Below are 21,351 nucleotides of genomic sequence, written 5' to 3' on the forward strand. Positions count from 1 at the left end.
GGCAAGCATTTTAACTACATTGGAACAAAGGTGCACTGAGTGCCACTAAATGCTGTTGTGTGCTCTGCAACATTTGATGAAATAAATATTAGTATTAGTGCCTGTGGCTTCTTAAAAATTTGTTTTATTGTTGTACTTATGTGTGCAAGTGTTTTTATAACTATGCATGCTATACTGTAGATATTTTAATCATGCACCTCTTTGGAGATATATCTTTGATCATTTTTATGTGGATGAAGGTTTGGAAATTCGAAGTGCAGGAAATTCTGGGAACATGCAGGGATTTTGTGCTAAACAAGTATTCTTCCTAGTATTATTGATGTAGTATTTGTATATTGTCAAGCAGGTTGCTGTATATATTTTTTTTTATCTAAGCAAGTCCATGTTTATTATCTGATTTTCTCAGTATTTGAAAATCATAACCTGTATCAAACAAATGTACGTACCCAAATAACAACTATAAAATATGTGATGAAATAAACTCATGCATGGAATAACATGAGCTGTGAAGACCACTGTAAGTGAAATAAGGCCTCAACCATGGTTTTAAAAAAAAATAATTTTTTTTTGCTAAGGGAGATAACCGTTTGAAAGGCTGGCTGCTGGAAATCCATGGATTATTGTTTTCCCAAATTTTTCTCTGCTCAGATAAGGACTCACTGTCTCAATCATCACTAATTAAATGTTCTGGTCCTAGAACAACCCAATCAGTTTCATCAATCACATACAAACGCTGGTCATAATAACAAAAGATAAATAGAAGCTGAATGAGGTTTATTGCAGTACTGACAGTATACAAGTTTTGTCCTCATCAGCCGACACAGAGCAATCCAAACGAAGAGCATACTTCTTGCTGAAAAAGCACGAAGACCCAGTGTGAAGCCATCAGCTATGCACAAAATGATGTACAAGGTCTCTGCCCCCAGGATAACTAACACTAACTTTGAAACAATTTTTGCTGTGACATGCAAGTTTCAATATCTCTTAACTTTAAGTGCAACAAATTAGTCAATACTTTTGTACAAAAGTCTTCTCCCTTTCATTCTCTTGACATGGAAAGTTCCATCGTTTTCTCAGATCAAAAATATTCAATCTCTGCATGTACAATTCCTCTTGAATAAGATCACTATCATTAACTCGCTGCTTAATGAGATGCTGGCTTTCAGCAAAGTACTGAAAAGCAAAGCCATGTCTAAATACAGGGTGAAAAAACATACAGCAATGTTCTACACAGACATTCCTATATGATCAAGATGATCGAAGATTCTATCCAATGTAAAGATACAGCATTTGCATGTTCATCAGCTCAACTTCTTAGTCATTTGATCTTTCTTCAGTGTAGGTCTTAAAGTTTGGTTTTTATTCTCAAAGCAACATGTATACAAAAGCAAATTAACACATATAACTTGTTTACAAAAAAAGCCATATGAATGCAACATACATAATTAGATTTCCAGAACTGGCAGTACTGACAAAAAAAACACAAAACAAAACAAAAAACAGCAATTTGATTCAATATAGTACAGAAAACATGTCTGAGAGACATGATCTGACAAAAAAAGAAATGATCAAGAGTTGGGATGTCTCTTAAGATGCAAAAGATGATTAATCCCACATAAAGATTACATAAGTATGAAGTATTAAAACACAGATGAAAAAAATATTGCTTGTTCATTTTTGGCCTAGTGTTCTCATTATCTATTTTGATAAAGTCTCAATGCTGTTAAAAGATTTTTCTCATTTACACTTCAACTAAAGGTGGATATCTCATCTAAATTGGAAGCCACTGGTGATTACCTCTCCTTGAGGCAATCTAAATAGTACACTGAAATATCAATTAGCAGTGTACCCCTTTTCATTCCTTTCAGTCAAACACATGCATACTTGGAGTTTTTAAATGCAAATAACCTCCTCTTTCACTTGTGCAGTAAATTCAGTTCCAAAACTTTGGAATATCTTCTGTTCCCAAGTAAACATGGGCACTTCCATTTTCCAACTGGTGCTAGATTTTAATTGTGAAATATTAAAATTCAAATGAAATAAGCAGTCTTTCTGAGTTGTGTGTGGGGGAGTGACATAGAAAAAACAACAGTCTAGATGTTTAAATTATACCACTTTTGAATTGTTAAAAAAATATATATTTAAGAGGTATGCTTCTATATGCAATCAATGTTATCTGGATACATCATCAAATACCTTTTCTCAGCACAATTACTGAACTTCTTTTACTTACTAACATCATTAATAATGGATCGGACATCTTATTTACTCGGTGTGCAAAAAAGGGGGGTGGTTTACAAAACAAAAATTTAAAAAGCATTACCTGAGTATGTGATTTGGTGTTCAAACCAACACTAGCCAGAAAGAGACCTTAAAGATACATATTGCTACTCAGTAATGTAAAGCTAGAAAAAGCAGCAGTTATGATGTACAACCACAAGTACTGATCTAGGAAAAGAAGATAAAGAAACTATATAATATCCAAACAAATATGGAATTCTTATTATGTCACGATCATTTGGTTCATTCAAAAAAATAGTATCTGCAACTATGTTCATGTTTAGCCACTGAAATGTCAAACTATGTAACTTCATCATTATGCACATAGTATAGCATGACTTCTTCAAATTATCATGCAATTATAGAATACAAAAGTTGACTTCAAATGAAATATTTGAGCAACAAAGTCATCTCTCAGCTTCTTGCATATGTCCTTTTACATCACCATCATTTCCCCAGAGTTCATTGCTTTTCCTTTCCTTAGCACAAACATAAAATAAATCCTATTTAGACCATGTGGGAGATGGCAAGAAAGACTATAAGCTTATATCAAGAATAAATACAAACACGAAAATGTACAAGGGAAAATTAATGAATGATCATGGTCAAAAATAAAAAAGCAGTGTACTATTCTAGATTAAGATACACACAACTAGAGAAGGCAAAGCTACTGCTACCTACAGTTTCAACACCAGTGGCAAAGTTCTGTGAGGGAGAATAGCTATTATTGTACCCAAGTTTTTCGTACTGGTTTTGAATTCCACATTATAAATTCCCCAAGTTCTCCCAGTGAAGCTAGCACATTACTGGAAAACTAGCAAGACAGATTCAATGAAATGTGTTCAACATTACAGAACACTCAATGATGCATGCTTATATTGCACATGTATTTTGTGCAGACTTCAGTAAACGTTTGAACTGAAAATACTTGAACACAGAGCAACCAGCATAAACCCTTCCCCCCTATCTGGACAGCATTGAGAAATTACATTGATATCTTCCCAGCCTAGCCCAAAAGATTTATCCCTGAATTTCACTGGTACGTTGCAATCAGCAGAACTGCAAAGCTTACTTGCCAGTCTCCTTGCATACATAAGAACATTACATACATAATTAAAATCTTCAATGTAAAAAAAAAAGTGTCTTTAAAAGCTGTTGTTATGAGAGCATATGAAAGCATCAAGTACAAATAATGTCTAGCGACAAGAAGCAAGAAAAATAATGCATAAAGTGCTAGTGCTAGCCATGGAACCTTTTTTTTGGAAGGAAATCTCCAGCTCCATGTTTCGAAATTCAGTGAAACTGACCCACATGTTGGAAGCTCTTCCCTTCATCCAGTGATGGAAGCTACCTCTCCACAATCAACACAGACACTTCTTTCCCGCTAACCCCAGTGTATGAGTATTTCTTAATTTTTTTTTTCGCCCATTCAAAAATTTTTTTTTTTAGTTACAATTTGTTTTTTGTTAGAACTATGTTTCATTCCATAGTCAACTGCAGAATTTTAGACAACGCATGCATGCACTATCAAGGAGTCATTTACAATTTCTATGTTGGCATCTTAGGGAATATCCTTCACATAGGCTGTCCATTACAGCTAGTTTTATATGTATAAAGGTATGTCTCCTTTTCAACTGAAAGGGAGTTCCCACATACTGGAATCGCTCAGCGTGTTAGTACAAAATTATGGCTGGCGCTCAAAGGCAGGTTCTGGTGGCTGCCTTTATGAAGGATTAACCTTAGCTAATGGAAAGTCAGCACCGACATCTCGGCTCTCAGGTTCCATGGAAGTTCAGTGAGCATACGCTTGATGTGCATGACGAGCAGATGAGACGGATGTGGCTATTGTGGTGATTTTGGATGACCTTCGGAGAGATTACTTTCGCTCTTCCACCGTTTCTTGTGCTGATCGCGGCCAAAACCCTCGTCATAGTTTCCCTTGGTGGCGAAGAGCTGCTTGTAGTGGTTGGTGCAGAATATGACATGGTTGTTAACGGCGAATGTTTTGGGCCTGCCAAGGTCAAATCATAAAAATGAAAAAGTCATTAAAATGTGAAGAAAACTATTCTGCTCTCTGCATTTTCTGCTGGTGCTGGAAATTGTCTCTGGGAGCATTATCAATAGGATACATCACAGGATGAAAAACTGATACTTAACAAGTGATATACTTCAAAGACAAGATACCTGATGAAAGAAATTAGAAGACGGGCTGAAAGATCTAAGAAATGAATATTCAAGGTTGTTGCTTTCTTCATTACATCTAATTATATATGGAAGGAAAATAAGACAAAGAAATGTTGGGTAAATAGATACTGAATGTGTGACATGGATGAATAGATGATTCTTTATGTAAAACATGCTTATAAACACAAACGTTTACATGTTAAATGGACTGAGATGAACTGAATGACTTCTAAAGGCACTACAGGGCAATTACAGCCACTCAGTAAATATAAGGACAGCTTTGCCGATCTAATGCAATACTGTTAGCAGCACAGCAGGGACTATTTAAAAAATTTTTTTAACTCATTTCTCTCAACTATCACTAAATTTAATCTTTGAAATAACAGCAAATCAGAATCAGAGCCGAATTTGCAAATTTTTTTTTCATTTCCTAGCAAAGCTTTTCACTTTTGCTTTATAACATTTCTACAGAAGATATCTGAAATTTTTCACTCTCTACATGACTATGTGGCTCTCGCTAACGCTTCCTTCTCTTGCCCCTCTAAAGTTCAATGTTCAAAATGATTGTTAAATGATTATTAAATTTAGTAAACTCTGAGTGTCTTGCTCTTTTGAATTATGTGGGCCTACATAAAAAAATTATGATCATATAAGTTGATGCAGGATGTTTTATCAGCAAGTTGTCTGCATTTTTAAAGGCATGTGCTAACATCTACACAGCAGCCTTATGATGGCTAAAAAACCTCTCCCAGAAAAGCAATCTATAATTGTTCCTGAGTTGTCATTTGCAAAGCACAAGAGACATCACCGTGGGCCACATCATGCGGAGCTATACAAGGTATCTTGCAAGTATACTGCCCACCAATCTGAAGTTAAGAAAGGGGGATGCATAGCAAAATCAACATGCACATTGCTAGAGGAGTAACAAAAAGCTCATGCTGTGTTAGCTTGCCATGCAAGCAAACAAAACTGAAAGCTGTCTTCTTCAAACATTTAATACATTTGTTAATACTACTTTCTCACATTCCTAAAAGGTTAACTTATTTACAGTTTAGGAAAATAACATCCCCTGAGGTATACATGGGTAAACAACACCGTATGTGATTCAGCTGACCAGACTGGGACAACTTTTGTGCTTCTTGTATATTTGCACTGTACACCAACCTTTTATGCTACCGAAACAAAAATCCTGCAATTCAGCGAACACTATTCACTAAGCCTAACAACTGTTGCATAGGAGATATTTTGCTATTTTAGGTTTGAATATTTCAAATAGTTTAGTGTTTTTGCAAAAATAAAGTGTCAGGCAATTTCCACAATTCTGTGCTGCCCTCAAAATTAAGCTGAATGATTGCAAAAAATGGGCTTCAGTCTACAGATTTCACTTCTATTACTGTTTTTTAAAAAACTGTTATTTAATGTAGATTCTATTTATGTGTGGGGCCTCCCCATTTCAAATATCAAATTTGGATTTGTAATGTCAACACTGCCTTATACAGAATCTGAATATTCTTTGTTGAGTATCATACAAGGAGCTAAGGGAAAAAATACCAGGAGTGCCTGCAACATCGTGAAATTAAACTAGTGGGGAGATAAACTGGTCAGGCTGCATGGGATAAAGGGAAAGCACATTTATAGGGTATCTGCTTTCAGTCAGATCCAGGAGCAACTATTTTCCTTTCCTTCAATAATATTCACCAGTTACAGCTGATGACAGGATAACTGTCAAGGGTTTGGGGTGAAAGGAAGGTAGGCAAGCTTAACTTTACATCAAAAGACTCATTTTACATGAGCTTATAACCAGTGATCAGCCCTGTGGCTGTGTTTTGTTACATCATAATCAGGATCTCTCCATTGCTGTCAAACCACTGATAAATTTGCAACATTGTCTCAAATGCAATGCTATCAGGAACTTTTACTGATCTTGCTCCTTCCACCTCAAAACAAAAAAGCTACTTATAAATTGGCTCTGCATCACAGCAATGACCTACTATTTTCTTTTTTAAAAAATACTTGAAACTATCGGCAGAACTTATCTTTAAGGCTAAGTTTTTATTTCCAGAAGTGTCATCTGTCCTGCAGCTAATAGAGAAAATGCAATTTAAGTGCCTGGAAATTGCAAACTGAAGATTTTTTTTTTGTTTTGCGAAAAATTGGGATCACTGTGGTTTGAAAGCTGTGGAGAGTGTGAAGGGTGTTCTTACGTTAGAACGCAATGGCAGTGGGAGCATCTAAAGCACGCTTTGTGGTATGCGTTTTTCTCAATCTCAATCTTTTCCATTGCGTAAACTGTTTTTCCGCAGGCCCCACATTTCTCCAACTGCACGGCCACACGCATGCTCTTGCTGCGAACCACCTGTCCGAGAAATTAGTCATGATCAAAGAAATAAACAAACACACCTGGTAAAACCAGAACTCCAAACTTTAGTAAAAAAAAAAAAAAAAAATTCTTTCTCAAATTTAAAGAAGGTAAATCAGCTTTAGTGCACAAAAGTACAGGAAGAACTGGGTAGGATGACTAATTACATACAAAAGCTCATAAGGGGGGAAAACTTGCAGAAATAGTGATGTCACACCGCTGAACATCACAACAAGTTATAATACAAACTATTGAATCTAGCTCAAGTTACACGAAACAAATCAGTGCAGACAAAATATGTATTCAACGTGCATCATCTACCAAGTTAATTATTCATGCTTTTTTTCATAACCAAAGCACTCCCAAGTCATTTTTAACTGTTGACAACGCAACATCCCCAGACATTCAACCTGACCCAGCTTTCAAAATTACTGACATCAGAAAGAAAATGTCCTTTTTAAAGTTAAGGGAACAAAGTTAACCAATAAAACTATTGATAAAACTGTAGAATTAAGGCCCTTATGTCGTCTTTTGGTATTAAAAACAATGAAACTGAGATAGCTAAAGGCATGAGTAGAAACCTAGTTATTGCTGTTTTGTATCTTCCTGATATGATGCGCAGTACTTTATCAAAATTTGTAGTAAACTACTTATAGATAACTCTCATAATGTATCCCCAATCCAGTCACTGGTTTGTTTTTGCTCTCTCTTCCTTGCGTGCCCACGCATTAGCTGGCATGCAGAGAAAAGAAGATAAAGTATTAACAGTACTTTCGCATACGAACTAGCAGAAACTGTTGGAAATGTACCAATTACATGCATGTTATGTACAACAATTGGAGCAACTGGGATATACACAGTTTCATCCATAATAAGAGTTAAATCCTTTAACATTTTTCTTGGTGTGTAACCAATTTTCCAAGAAGGAAACAAATCCTGTTTTTGCTTTTCAAAAAGTTTAAAAAGGTTTGAAATAATGAGAGCAAGTATTGCTTTTAAGTAGCACTAAGTTTGGTAGACATTTTGATAAAACACATAACTCATTCTTGAATATGTTAATTAACTACAAAACGTTCAGATGGAAGGAACAACCGCAATTGAAAATTAAAGAGTTGATAGTAAAACATAAATGTGCCTGCTCTTAGGAAGTGTTCTTTTAGTTTCATTGCATATTATTGACAGTATGTATTCTTTCAGCCCAGTGCTAAGAATTGTTTATGCAAATGGTAAATAGGTCACACTAATAATAAGTCTTGTGAAGATGTGTTCAAGCATTAACTGAGGGGTTATTTCAGAGCTTGTTTCATCTGTTTAACTGTCAGTGACAAGCATTAATAGCTGATTGTTTATTTAATCTGTTTAACTGTCAGTGGCCAGCATTTATAAGTGGCTATTCACTTATTTCATCGGTTCGACTGCCCGTTTCTCTTTCAGCATTATATTCTACTAAATGACAAACTGGTCATTGGCTATGATGAGGCTCCTTTCCTCAAAGTCCCTCTCCAATAATACTAACATCATTCCAATCAATCCATGACAAACCAATCAACAAACACACCAACTAGTCTGTAACTTACTATTTCAACTAGTAGTATTTGTCATGCAGAAATAGTAGTAAAAGAGTTAGTAACAAACCATATCCGTAACTACTCTATGGATCTAGATTCTGCAAAAGCATGAGTACACAGAGTTTTTGTTATAATTTGGGTTCAGTTAATATAGACTTGAAGCTGTTGACTAACAAAAGGCATGGGGAAACAAATGATTGTTTTATATTTGTGACTGTAAATGCTATTTGGTGAATGTGTGACAGACAGCAGTCTCATGCAAGTGAGCAAGTCTGGATTACAGACAAAACAGTTTTTGGTGATGGAGACATGAGCAGACCAAGTTGACAGCTCAGCAGTGAATGTGAACAAGGCATGCTTAACCTCAATTATTTTCCAATCAAAAGCGGACATAGTTTCAGCTGAGAAGCAAACAAAAGCAAGCTGAATAAATGCCACTGTCATCTGGTCCACAGTTTTCTTTCCCTCAGTGACAGACTGTTGTTTCTGGGAACTAATGAAACACTTTTCTGCTTTTGCTCAGTTCAATTTGTTTTTTAGCAAAATGAAATAAATTTTGATGTCCACTTAGACAGGTGAGGGAGAGGGAATACAGTGCTTGACTGCACCATGCAACAAACTTCTATCCTGCCCTTTCCTCCTATTTTCGTAGAAAAAGCATGTGCATACATGTAGACCAAGCTTTAAGCCGTAGGTTAAATTAAAGATAAATGTATTTAACTAAAAGCTACTAATGCTGATTTGTTACTAGAGTTTTGTGAAATTACTTGCTGTTAGCATCTTCAATGTGTGTGTAAGTGAAAAAGGAAGATTTAAAAATTTTTTTAAAAGATAAATGTTTATGACAATGACTATGATCAGAAGAAAGCACGTGCTATAAGGAATTAGGTGTGATTATGAATGGATTTTTCCTCTGGCCAAGTATATCTACTATGAGATAGATGAAGGGCAAGAACAAAAAGTGATAATATAAGATGCAAGGTGGTGTCAAGGTGTTAACCACATCCTGAACGAGTTTAATTCCATGGGGGGGAAAAATCCCAAGTGCTGACTGGAACAAACCTTGTCTGGAGTAGAATCGCTAGAGTTATCTTCCTCCCCCTACAAAGTAAGAAGGAGGGTAACAACATGTGCACATAAATAATGAAACATTAACAAAACATAAATAATTATAAGCATGGGGTTGAAGCACTGAAGGATCACAGTACTTCAAAAAACAAAAGCAACCAAAAACAAACAACACATAAACAACATTTACTTACCTAGGCTAGGGGGAAAAAAAATCATTATGATCTCTTGAAAGTGCCAGGATGATGTTTTTAGAGGAAGATTGAAGAAGGGGGGAGGGGGGAGGTTGATATTTTTATTTTTGCTAGTTCCTGGTGGTCTAAGGAACTTATTTGTCCTTGAAAGTAAAGGAGAATTAGCATGTTTTAGGAAACACTTTTCTTTTAACTTGCTCCTTTTTAATGATAAAGCTCAAATTTGATATTTATCTGCAGCAACCGCTGTTCTGGCTACATATTAAAACAGGTTTTAGAATTTCTGATGCACAAGCAATACTTCTTTGATGAGAACTAAATAGCATTCAGATGTGCTGCAGTCAAAGGTCCATTATTACTGAATATGTATTTTGTATGAATAAATAGAACAAACAGATTTTTTAAATCTCCTTTTAGCTTTCTTGAGCTTGTCTATGATTAAGATAAAGGTATTTATAAGGATGCAAATAAACTGTGTTCATTATTCTATAAACATGGACTGGGCAGGAAAATTAAAGTTTGAAATGGTGATCACAAGAAAGCACTGAAGTGAAAGCAACAATCAAGAAAATACAATATTTATAAAATAAAAAAAGAAAGGAAAAAAAAAAAAAAAAACAACCAGTGATAAAGAATGCATCTTATACTGTAGCAACATTCAGTCAGTAGTGCCCACAAAAAGTATCCTGAACCATTCAAAATGTGTTTTGATTCCGATTCATGTTGTTTACGATGGGACAAAACAGCCTTTTTTAAACATTTTCATATTACCACTCTTTTTGTTTTCTTTTTGATCTTAAACATATTCAAAACTTCACTGCTAATCCTGGAAATCAGAAATAAAATCTTGAGGTACATGTTCAAAATTAGATGTGGGCAGGATTTCAATGTCTGCAAGGATGGCTGTACTTCAACATCTCCTAGAAAACTGGTTTCAAAGGCCTCCAGCAGTTGATGAGTATGAACTACAGATGAAGTTTAAATAAAGACCATCACTCTGCCATACTCAACCCCCCACTCACCTTCCTGCCAGAAGGCACTGGCCGTGGCTGTTCTTTGGATGCCTCAGCCTGTATGTGTTTGAACTTGGCTAGCATTTTCTTGGTGGTGTCCTTCTTTGGCAAGCCGTCAGCCCAGTCGGTGTCCTGCTCACTCACTACCCCTTCCAGGCGCTCTGGCTCAGATTCAAACACCGAAGGCTCCTCCTGACAAATCAGAATAAAGAAACACATACACAACCTTCCAGTTATGTCTAGAGTGTCTAACGGTCTAACACTGTGGCGTGTGTGTGTGTGCTTGCCTCAGGGTTCTGTTTTCTCTCTCTACCTCCATATGTATGTCATAGAAAGACTGAGAAAGAGATGAGGCCAACATTTACAATATTATTATCAGGAGGACAAAGAGAGCGAACCATCAGTATAACTCCTGTGTGTGCTTTGTTCTCTGTGTCCTGCTGTCAGAATAACACTCGCTACTCGCTCCAGACTCTTTGTTCCGTCGACGTCAGGGGAAGCATCGCCTACAGAATGTGTACAGGCGGCCGTGTGGCAGGGGGTGACATGGTGCTGTGCTATCGACTTGAATGTCAGGTCTCAATGACGCCCCTCGACAGTCTGGTGTCACGTGACCCGTGGCGCTTGTTCAAGGAGTGTGCTGCCCTAGCTCCCACTTTTTATTTTTTCCACAAGTAGATGGTGGTGGGGGAACCCTATTTCTATGGATGGCAGGGTGTCGGGCACTTTTATGCACGTGAAAGGCGATTAAAATAACAATGAACACACACATACACACACCACAAATCATATCACTCTGCTGATATCGTTTAGCACTTGGCAGCTTTCGGTTACGGTCACCACCAGTGACTAGAAAGTTGTAACTGAGCCGGTGACATCTTTCCACTGATGTTACACGCGTGCCGGTATCAACAGCAAACTGCTATCACCACAACCTGACATCCCTTCTGTTTTACCCAGGCTGACCACAGAAGGCCTAACACCATGCAGAATATTATCAGGATTTTGAATACTCAAAGTTGTCACGAAGCATCTGGGACACTTAAACTTGCACACACTACTGAATTTTATCAACCTTTGCCCAAACTGATAGCTAACTAGTCCTACGGGCTTTTTTTTTTTTGTCGTTCGCCTCTTTTATCACACTTGGAGACCAGCTCTTGATATGAAATTGGTGGTCCTACGGGCTGATACTGATATCAGGAAATTGCAAAGAAACACACACATCCGTCTTGTATCTTGCAAGAAAGATCTGATAAAAAATAACCCTTTATCTATTTAAAAGTTTTCTTTTTATTAAGTAGACTCTATGACATATGTTAGCTTTATGGAGTGCACATACATTTATTCAATTATCTTGTTATAATGAATAAAAGCAGACTAAGTTAAATGCTGTTAACTGTCTTCATGTCTGTAAATGTTGTCAAAACTCTTGAGTTCAATCCTCTTAATCAAATTCGACACAGCCCCTGCATACATCCTGCTACATGTTAGCCTCAAACCTCTCCTAAAGCTATGGAGGACCGCATTTCCCCAACAACTTCCCCATGCATTTTACCCTAACGAAATGGAAGTCGCACACTCAACATCTATGAACAAGCAGATGCCATCCCCTACAATCACAGCAAGCATAATGCGCTGCCTTTACATTAAAAAAAAACCAACAAACTATTATCATGCGTATTTATTCTAAACAATACACGCATGAGGTCCTCAGGAGGAGGAAACAACGCTGACTCAACACCCCTTAACTTTCTGATGACTGAAAAACTCTCACTAGCTCACGATTTAACAACGAAGCCATCAGCTTCCCAACTAACCATCCTAAACACGCCCTTTCCCTTACTTGCTCATGTTTACACGTGACATGGTGTGGTCATCTAACAACAGGGATCTCTATGTCTCTATCTACACATCACAGACTGCAGCTTACCATTCGCGTCCAACTTTCACAGAGCAACACAACGACAGCCCGGCGTTTCGAACGATGCTCGAATGGCGAGGTCTCGAAGTGAACCTCGGGGCCAATTGTCGGCTAAAGTAGAGCCCTAATTGAGCGAGAGCAGCTCAGCCCTAGCCACACATAGCCACCTGTCTATCAGGCCCGATTCACATCCACACAGGACAGAAAAAATGGATAGCTTTGCCTATCCCTCCCTACACACACAGAAGTGGATTTATTACATCATGTAGGTAGAGGTGATCAGGCATTAACCCTCCTTGGCTGGGTCAATCCCAGTGACAATGTAAAAGCCAATGAAATTTGAAAACGACCGGGATGCTTATGACAGGTGTTGTGTGAGGAGTGTGAGGGCAGCCTCAGTGCGAGAGCACGCCGCGCGCAGATGCCGACCGAGCAGCACTGGAGGCTGGGGGCTGGGGAGGAAGGAATCTGGCCGAGCGAAAGCAGGAAATGGCGGAAAGAGGCCGAGGGTGTAGATAAGAGGGAGCCTGATCTGGTTTCACCTCTCTCCACTGATACTCAGAAACGAGTCCCAGAATTCCCAGCGTGCTCGCCATTTTTTGTCTCGACGCTGTGTATGTCGCATAAACAAACCAACCAACCCACACACATATTGTTTCGTTGCGAATGCATTGGTCGGCAAGGGTGGGGCGGGGTGGGGAGAGGAAAGGGGTCCGACATAGGAGGGAAACGCTTTGAAATATTTAAACTTTCCTGCTGCCTATAATCTCAGAAAGTATTATGAGATGGGAACAGGACATTTATTGTTCTCTCTGAAAATCTTTATGATCTGATACGCCTGATCAATGCCTTTTTCAAAGGAGGCCTGCAAGACCGCATGCACGCCTGTGTGTGTGTGCGCGCGAGACAATGACAGTTCACACTCGAAAGTTACAGATCTATCTGTGTGTGTGTACGACTGGGAGGTGTGTGCATGTGTGTTTGAGATGCATCGACAGCTCCACTCACCTGCCGTTGGTACTGGTCAGGCAGGTCGGAAGGATGGACGATCCCCTCGTTCAAAGGTCTTCCGTGCGCGGGCGACTTGGGCGTTCGCAGCTGTGCCACCCGGGGCTCCTCCCGCGGGGGAGTGAACTCCTTGGGCCTGCCCGAGCTCGTGGGTGACACCTTGGTCTCAGATTCCCGCTGACGCCAGGCTGACACCAGACTCTTGGCGAACCCTCGCTCAGGCAGCTCCTGCTCGTAGTTAGGTGGATCATCCCCGCGTACCACGTCAACGCGCTGCTGTGGGTGACTCTCGATGATGCCGCTCTCGGGCGGGGGGTTGTAATCGGGCACGAACTGTTGTGGGTTGTTTTCGAAGACGCCGCACTCGGCAGGAGGCGGGGTGAACTCTTTCTTGGGCCGCGGGGACTGGCCGGCACCACCGTCGCTGGAAGAAGAGCCCAATTGCTTGAAGCGGTTGACCATGCTCTTGGCCGTGCCACGCTCTGGCAGGACCTCCTGCACCTCCTCCCCGGAGTGCACCACGTCAGGAGAGACAATGGGGTTGTTCTCCACCACCCCGGCCACCGTCCGACCTGTGTCGTCGCGAGGCGGGGTGAACTCTTTGCGGCGAGCGGGGGACTGTGGGGGCGACTTCAGGGTGCTCTCCATCTCGCGGAACTTGGCCGCGATATTGCGGGCGGCACCTCGCTCGGGCAGGGCTTCCTCTAGGAGCTCGTCTGACTTGACCACATCCGGTCTATCAATGGGCTGACTCTCAAAGACGCCGGAATCTGCACGGCCCTCGTAGGTCTCTACGTGACCGCGGGGCTCTGAGACGTATTCCACCTGCCCAGAGGAGTCGGGGGTGATCTCCCGCTTGCTGCGCGGTGTGGAGCCGCCGCCACTGGAGGACAGCTGTCGGAACTGCTGAGCAATATTTTTGGCGGTACCGCGCTCGGGCAGCGCCTCCTGCAGCAGATCGTCTGACTTGACTACGTCCGGCCGTTCGGTTGGCTGGCTTTCGAAGACTCCGGCCTCGGCCTGCCCTTCGTACTTTTCCACATAACCACGCGGCTCCGAGACGTATTCCACGCGGCCTGTGCGGTCAGGAGTGATCTCCCGCTTTCCGTGGGTTGGCGACGGCACGCTGCCTTGCTTCTCCAGCTGCTTGAACTTTGCGGCGAGGTTGCGGGCCGTGCCTTGTCCTGGCAACTCCTCCTGCTGCTCTTCCCCGGAGTGCACCACGTCAGGGTTGTACCTGGGCTGGTTCTCGAACACGCCCCCTTCTACGGCGGTGGGTGGAGTCACCTCTCTCTTAGGGGTGTGCGATTCGACCTTGCCCGTTTGGAAGCGCTCCCGGATGTTGCGGGCCATGCCCACGGCAGGCAGTTCGGCGGCGATGTTGCGGTCCGTCTCTTTGGCGACGTCGCTGCGCTGCACGGGTTCGTTCTCGTACACGCCCTCCTCGGCCTCTTCCTGCCATTGGGGCTGGAAAGTGGTGGGCTGGCTCTCGTACACCCCTCCCTCGGCAGACGCCACTTCGGAGCGAACGTCGAGTGCCTTGCGAGGGGCTGGGGTGGGGCCCGGACCTCGCTCGAACTGATTTTTCATGGAAGACATCTCCGAAAAGTGGAACTGTCCCAAGAAAGCAAAAATAGAAGTTTATCCACTGCGCAAAGTAGGAGGTATGTGAATTCATGAAGGAAAGCGAAAATTCAAATTTCGAAAGCGTTACACACATTTTTTTGACGTGAAAAGATATAAGAAAATGCTCACGTCTTCTCGCTGTCTCTCTTCGCGAGCGACGTTGGGGTCACGTGAAGGGTCTCCATTCTGCATCCCTCTGTGACATAGGATTGTTCACCTTTAGCGCGCATAGCAACGGAACCAACTTCTCTCTCAATAAACTCTTTCCCACACACAATCATACACACGCCCTCGCATTTTCAAACGAGCTTTCTAATCCACGAAATACATTAACTCGCCGTAACAACGTAAAATGGCCGAGGGCGGCATTCTGCGTAGAGCTGCTAGCCCATGTTAAGAGTAGGACTTCTCAATGCTATGCAAAATGGCGGTATTTGCTACAGAAAGGCCAAGAAATAATAATTATCGCGATCTTAGTTTAGCTGAGCGACTTACCCGGCACCAGAGGTGCCAAAATCATCTCTCATCATACTGGAGCTGCCAAAGCCTGAATCTGCAGACAAAAAAAAATTATTTAAAATTTTGTTTACCTGTATATTATTGACAGTACCATAGTATGTCTAAGACAAACACTGGATACAGTAGATAAGGAAGAAGCGATATGATTATAAGGCGAACAGCAGCTAATCGTTTGTTTTGCTTTTCTTTTGAAAGACCACCACAACATGAGGAAGAATAAGACAAAGCAAAAGAAAATGATAAAAAAAAAAAAGGAAAACTTAAATGAATAGTCAGCCTCTAGGCATCTCAACTCCTCTTTGCTCTTTAGAACATTAGGACCAATGGAGACTGATTTTTGCAAATCATCATACGTGCCTTGACATGTTCACGAAAAAACAACCCCAAAACAAACAAAAATCCCCAGACCTCGGTCGCCATTTGCCTGAATATTCCTTGTGTCGTAGTTTACGTCTACCCTTAACGAGAAATCAACGAGCCGTAACTAGCGCAACAAATGTGTAAACAGTGAAGACAGACAAGATGGCAGGTAGGTCAGTAGATATTAGAGTAAGCCGAGGAACAGTGTTCTCACCAATCAGCTGCTGAGGAGGGTGTCCATCAGATCGTGTTTCTGAAACAAACGACAAGTAAGATTATAAATAAACTGCTGGCTACTGAGCTGACTGTTTACAAGCCTTCCAGACCCTCCCTACATATGAAGTGCACAAAACTGACTTGGTGATGAAATGTTGGCTTGTTGCCTGGCTCCCTGTACAAAACATCGAGGAAATTGTAGCCTTTACTCAATGCTCCCTTCCACACACCAACGCAACGATATAAATAAAGAATGGAGAAACACGCGCGCACACAAAAACGAATACATCTTTAAACGAAGATGAAAGACACAAACCCATCAAAGCATATTTTTCCGGTTTTTGTCTAAACCCATTAAGCCACACACATTTTGCTTTTTTAAAATTTAAAATCCGCACATAGGCGTATAGAGCACATCGAGTTGGCGGTATGGTGGTAAGCGCAGGAGGAGAGGGGGAGGGTAGGCGAAAGACTTGGCAAAAGTAACAAAAGGAAGTACATATGAACTACATGGCGAAATGCACGGGAGCATGATAAACATCCAGTTATACTCGACACGCTCCCGATTGCTGCTGAACTTTTCACACACACCCTTTCTTCCCCTCCATCACTTTCCTTATGTGACAATCTTCACCCACTGTACAAAGCATCAGTTTTCAGCGAATACACAGCCTCAGATTTCTGAAAAAATTACTCAGTGTACGATACCAATGATACACACGTATCTTGCTTTAAATAGACAGGGATGTCATGGAGGAAAGAAGACGAGCAAAGAAAAAGACTGTTAAAGGCCGACCCAATACGTTGCACTTTCGTTATTCAAGCAGGTGTTCGCTCTCTCATACAAAGTTGGCTTGGAATGGAATTTCTCCACCTCCTCTCTGTCCGAAGTTTTAGCCTCTCTACTTCCGCTAATTAAATCATCTGCCGAGAGCAAACATAGATCATTTAAAAAAAAATTCTATTTGTTTTATTTTCAGTTGAAAAACGTACGGGTAGACAGTCTTACACACATCACTGACATAATGCGAGTAAGGGAACGTTGGAAGCGGGTGGGAGTGAGCCTGTATCCGGTTACCGGGGTACCGCTCTTATTCAGGCTCAGACGCACGCTGTGGGAGGTAACAGAGCAAGTGAACTTGGGTTCAGGCAAGTCCTTTCACTTCGGTTTCTGCTGCCTGCTGCTCTACTGACGAGGAAAAGTAAGCCTCTTGTAGGTAGTACAAGATGTCAGCGGGGGTCTGTGACGTCACGCGAGACCAGTCGATGGCTGTTCTTAGTCAATGGAAATTTTCACAAAAATGTAAAAAGAATTTATCTAACCTTTTGAGTATTATATTCCATTTGTATATATAAAGAAACGTATTACTCCAAAAGTTTTTTTTTAAAATTCTCTCAGTCCTTTGATTAGATTATCGCCGGATACCTCACACCTGTTGTCACCTGGTATTGAGCTGTCCTGACACTGTACAGGTGGAGTTTGATCTCGCCATGCACACATGTTAGGACAAGCGTGAAACTGCCAAGTATGCAGCTTTTGTGTGTTGCCGTGTTCACGGCAGGACAGGACCTTTAACAACGAGCGATTTTGCCGCATGGCCGATTCCACTGGAAGGGGGAAGAATGTCGCTGACATCCCCCACCTCCACAAAACCTCACCCCAAAATTTAAACCCGTTGCGAATTTCAGGGTGGCTGGGGTATGGATACGCACACAAACAAGCATCTGACTAGAACTGTGACTGCGGTAGAAGCTCTTGCTGCTGACATCAGCATCAAACGTTGACCGATTTGAAGTGGAAATACAGGGAAAGCCACAGATGCGAACTCCGACCTTACGCGCGCCAGTGACTCACATCAGTGCACAAGCCACAGATGCCACAGATGCTGAGCGATCTGTCGTCTGTGGCTGCGTTCTCTCGCCGCACTGTGGCGCTGCTGGCAGCGAGTGCGATGGCGCCAGCAATGACAGCTGCAGCTTGTCCACAGGATGCAACAGTTCACAGTGCGCCCCTCACTGCACACTGCACGCTCACAACATGCCCAGTGCCACAGGTGTGTTATCACTGGTTGGCAACAGGCACTCAATGCACACAGGTGAACGTTTACTACGGTTACGGCTAACCAAAAAAGCTGCAGTTTTTTTTTAAAGCCAATACTTGAGACCAGAACGTTCAACCGGGACGGTATATATTTTTTTTTTGTAAAGGTGTCAATGAAGGGAAAAACTTCGCAAGAATGACTTTAGCGACTTGCTAGGCTCAACAACTTTGAAACACTATGAAGGGCATAAAGTTAATGGCGATATGTCGATATCAATTTATTTATGATGGTAGAGATCATTAGGCAAGTGTCTATCGATAAGACTTTACACAGATAGATTATATGGTTTCGCTTGGCAATTAATGGGTTTTCATGAAAGGCTTCACAGAAAATTGACTATACTACAGAACAAACAAACAAACAAACAAACAAACAAACAAAATCATCAAAGCTAAACACACCAAAAATAACGCTTTACATGTCACACGAAATGCACTGCGAGTAACCACAACGCCACATAGACATTGCTAGGAAGGTTTTCTATTCTAACCTACTTAAAGGTTTTACTTTGTCTCGGTTGTTTTGGACCATAATTTATTTTATTTATTTACCTCTCATCAGTTTTAGGCCTTGCTTATTTTCCATGTTGCCATCAACTTGTAACCCTTCATAGTGTTTAAAAGTCGCTGAGCTTAGCACGTGCGTGTGAAAGAATGACCTTGCCACGGAGTATGACTTCATCTCTAATCAACCGTGTAAGTAACGGAAACTTGATAAACATAGTAACCCCTCAACAGAGGCCCAGACAGGAGGCGTTACTCGTTGTCGCTACAAGGACCCACCCTAACCGACCACCACTCTCCCCGCTGGGTCACCGTGTCAGGTCGTGCCTTGATCACACTGAGCACAGTTTTGCCGACATGTGGGTGGATCAGGTGCGACTGTGACAAGATAAATATGCTAATACTTCAAACACACGTACCTACGTCACAGCCTTGGGAGGTGGGGTTTGATACCGAGCCAGCCGGCTACAGTTTGTGATTGGGACGAGGACTGGTTCGCTCTGTGAGGACATAAATTAACGCGGATTTATTTAACGCCTGTACTAGAGACCGGCACAATCAATGGGTTTTACTACAGGATGGCGGTTGGGTGAGCAATGACCAGTCGAGTGGCACCGTCCTCCGGCACCCACACCCGTCCTCTTACCTTAACTGCCACAGGTATGAGCAGGCAGCAAGGTTCTTATCCTTATAACGGCCCTCGCTCAGATGTCATCACTCCTTTTGTTGTTCTTGCTTTCCTCGCTGTGACAATGAAATGGGGCTGCAGAGGCGAACTAGAGAAAAACCTCAGTGCTGACTGAAAGGTGGTAATCATAGGATGTCAGCAGGACGATGTAATCCACTTGTATTCCATTTCTTTTCATCAGAATCATCCCGTGCAGTCTATCTAACCCTGTATCCACATTCTCTTGATACTGACAGTCAAAGCCACCTCCGCCATTCTGTTGATATAACTTCCGTGCCTTCTTGAAGAACGATAGTACCCCACGTACACAGCACTGGGTGGCAGGCTGTTCGACTTGTCCAGAACACGATAACAGCTTACCCTACGTATACACAGAACCAAGGATGCATCCTATCCTACGTGTACCCGAAGTGCATTCTACCCCATTCTAACCAGGGGGTGCATGCCGCCGGTGTACTCTAAGCTAGGTGCAGGCTAACCCACCTGCTACGGGGATTCGGGTGGGCTGGCTACCCAACATGTTCAAAAAGCCGACCAGTGGTTGGGAGGGGGTGAGTATATTCAATCAAGCGTAATGTTTAGTGCTGGTCTTGAGGAACGATTGCCTGCCCATGCTTCCTGGTGACACTACACACAAGGTTGCCAGCGAGTGTGAGCTCACTAAGGCTGAAGCTTTCACTTATTTTCTTCCGCATTGGAGGCGACAGGACGTAACCAACACACTCAATAACAGCCAAAACTAATGCACATTGCAACTTCTTGTTGTGACAGAGCGACACCCCCCAACACATACACCCAAACACGTTCTCTCTGTGTGTAGCACAGCATCCCAACTACACCGACATATGTAGGTGTAAACAGCCCGGTATACTCCAGCCGTTTGTCACGTGCAGGAAGAGGAAGGTGCTGATGGCACCGAGGCCATATTTCTCGTCTAATCACCGTTCGTGTTAACGCGTCAAATAAGTAAACCACAAGCGCATGTTTGAGCAAGTATGCGTGTCTGGTGGTGGTAGTGGTGACGAGGCGGGGGGAGGGCGAGTGACTGGGAGCAGCGGAGCGTTGAAGGGTTCAGATGGCACTCGAGGTCACGTGCTCCTTATAGTATCATTAATAATGGATATCATCTGTTCCTTGTCCTATTAATTGTGAATGCTCACCGACCTGCTAACCTATTTCTGTCCAAAAGCAGCCCAAACATACTCCCCCTCCCTTCTCAATAAGCCGAGGTGAGGACCTGTGCGATCTGTCGCATCTACTCACGTCTCGCACGTTGGTGACAACGTGTGCTTTTTGTTCACAACTTTACTGTTTTTCTGTCCAGCAACGATCGCAACGCCAGGCAGGACGAGCCTGGTGCACACCTGTTCAATAGGTGCATGCAAAATCAGGCGTGTTGCCAGTTATAATACATACCTTATTTATTCAACGCTGGGGGAGGAGGACACTTACAGGCTGGAGGGTGGACAGTGGGGGGGGGGGGACCTACATGTGATCAAAGTATTGCGTCGTCTCTCACTCATGCTGGAGCGATTTTTTTTCAAGCTCTCGTTGGGTGACACGAGGAGCGTTTGGGGCTTTGACCATATATATCCTCACCATCCACTCTGCTCGTGGCCTGCGCTCGGCAAACACTGCGTCGTGGCGCCGCCTTCTAAGCCACAACCTCACGCAATACAAGACTGCGGTTTGGCCCAAGTTAAACCCTGCCTATCTAAACTGGCTGTGTTTGCAACAGC

General features: G+C 42.0%; 1 protein-coding gene across 1 annotated transcript in view; it reads right to left on the reverse strand.

Moving 5' to 3' along the window:
• Positions 1–757: 757 nt before the first annotated feature.
• The window catches only part of LOC112559006, a 38,099-nt gene continuing 17,505 nt past the window's right edge, over positions 758–21,351 (reverse strand). Inside the window, exons 4-11 of the mRNA XM_025229821.1 lie at positions 16,318–16,356; positions 15,720–15,777; positions 15,354–15,420; positions 13,599–15,212; positions 10,676–10,858; positions 9,454–9,492; positions 6,669–6,820; positions 758–4,291 (exon numbers count right to left, since the gene is read on the reverse strand). Coding sequence (XP_025085606.1) covers positions 4,123–4,291; positions 6,669–6,820; positions 9,454–9,492; positions 10,676–10,858; positions 13,599–15,212; positions 15,354–15,420; positions 15,720–15,777; positions 16,318–16,356 — 2,321 coding nt within the window. The 3' untranslated portion in view covers positions 758–4,122. The remainder of the gene's footprint in view (positions 4,292–6,668; positions 6,821–9,453; positions 9,493–10,675; positions 10,859–13,598; positions 15,213–15,353; positions 15,421–15,719; positions 15,778–16,317; positions 16,357–21,351) is intronic.

Source organism: Pomacea canaliculata, linkage group LG3 (genome assembly GCF_003073045.1).
Source record: "Pomacea canaliculata isolate SZHN2017 linkage group LG3, ASM307304v1, whole genome shotgun sequence".
NCBI classification, from domain to species: domain Eukaryota; kingdom Metazoa; phylum Mollusca; class Gastropoda; order Architaenioglossa; family Ampullariidae; genus Pomacea; species Pomacea canaliculata.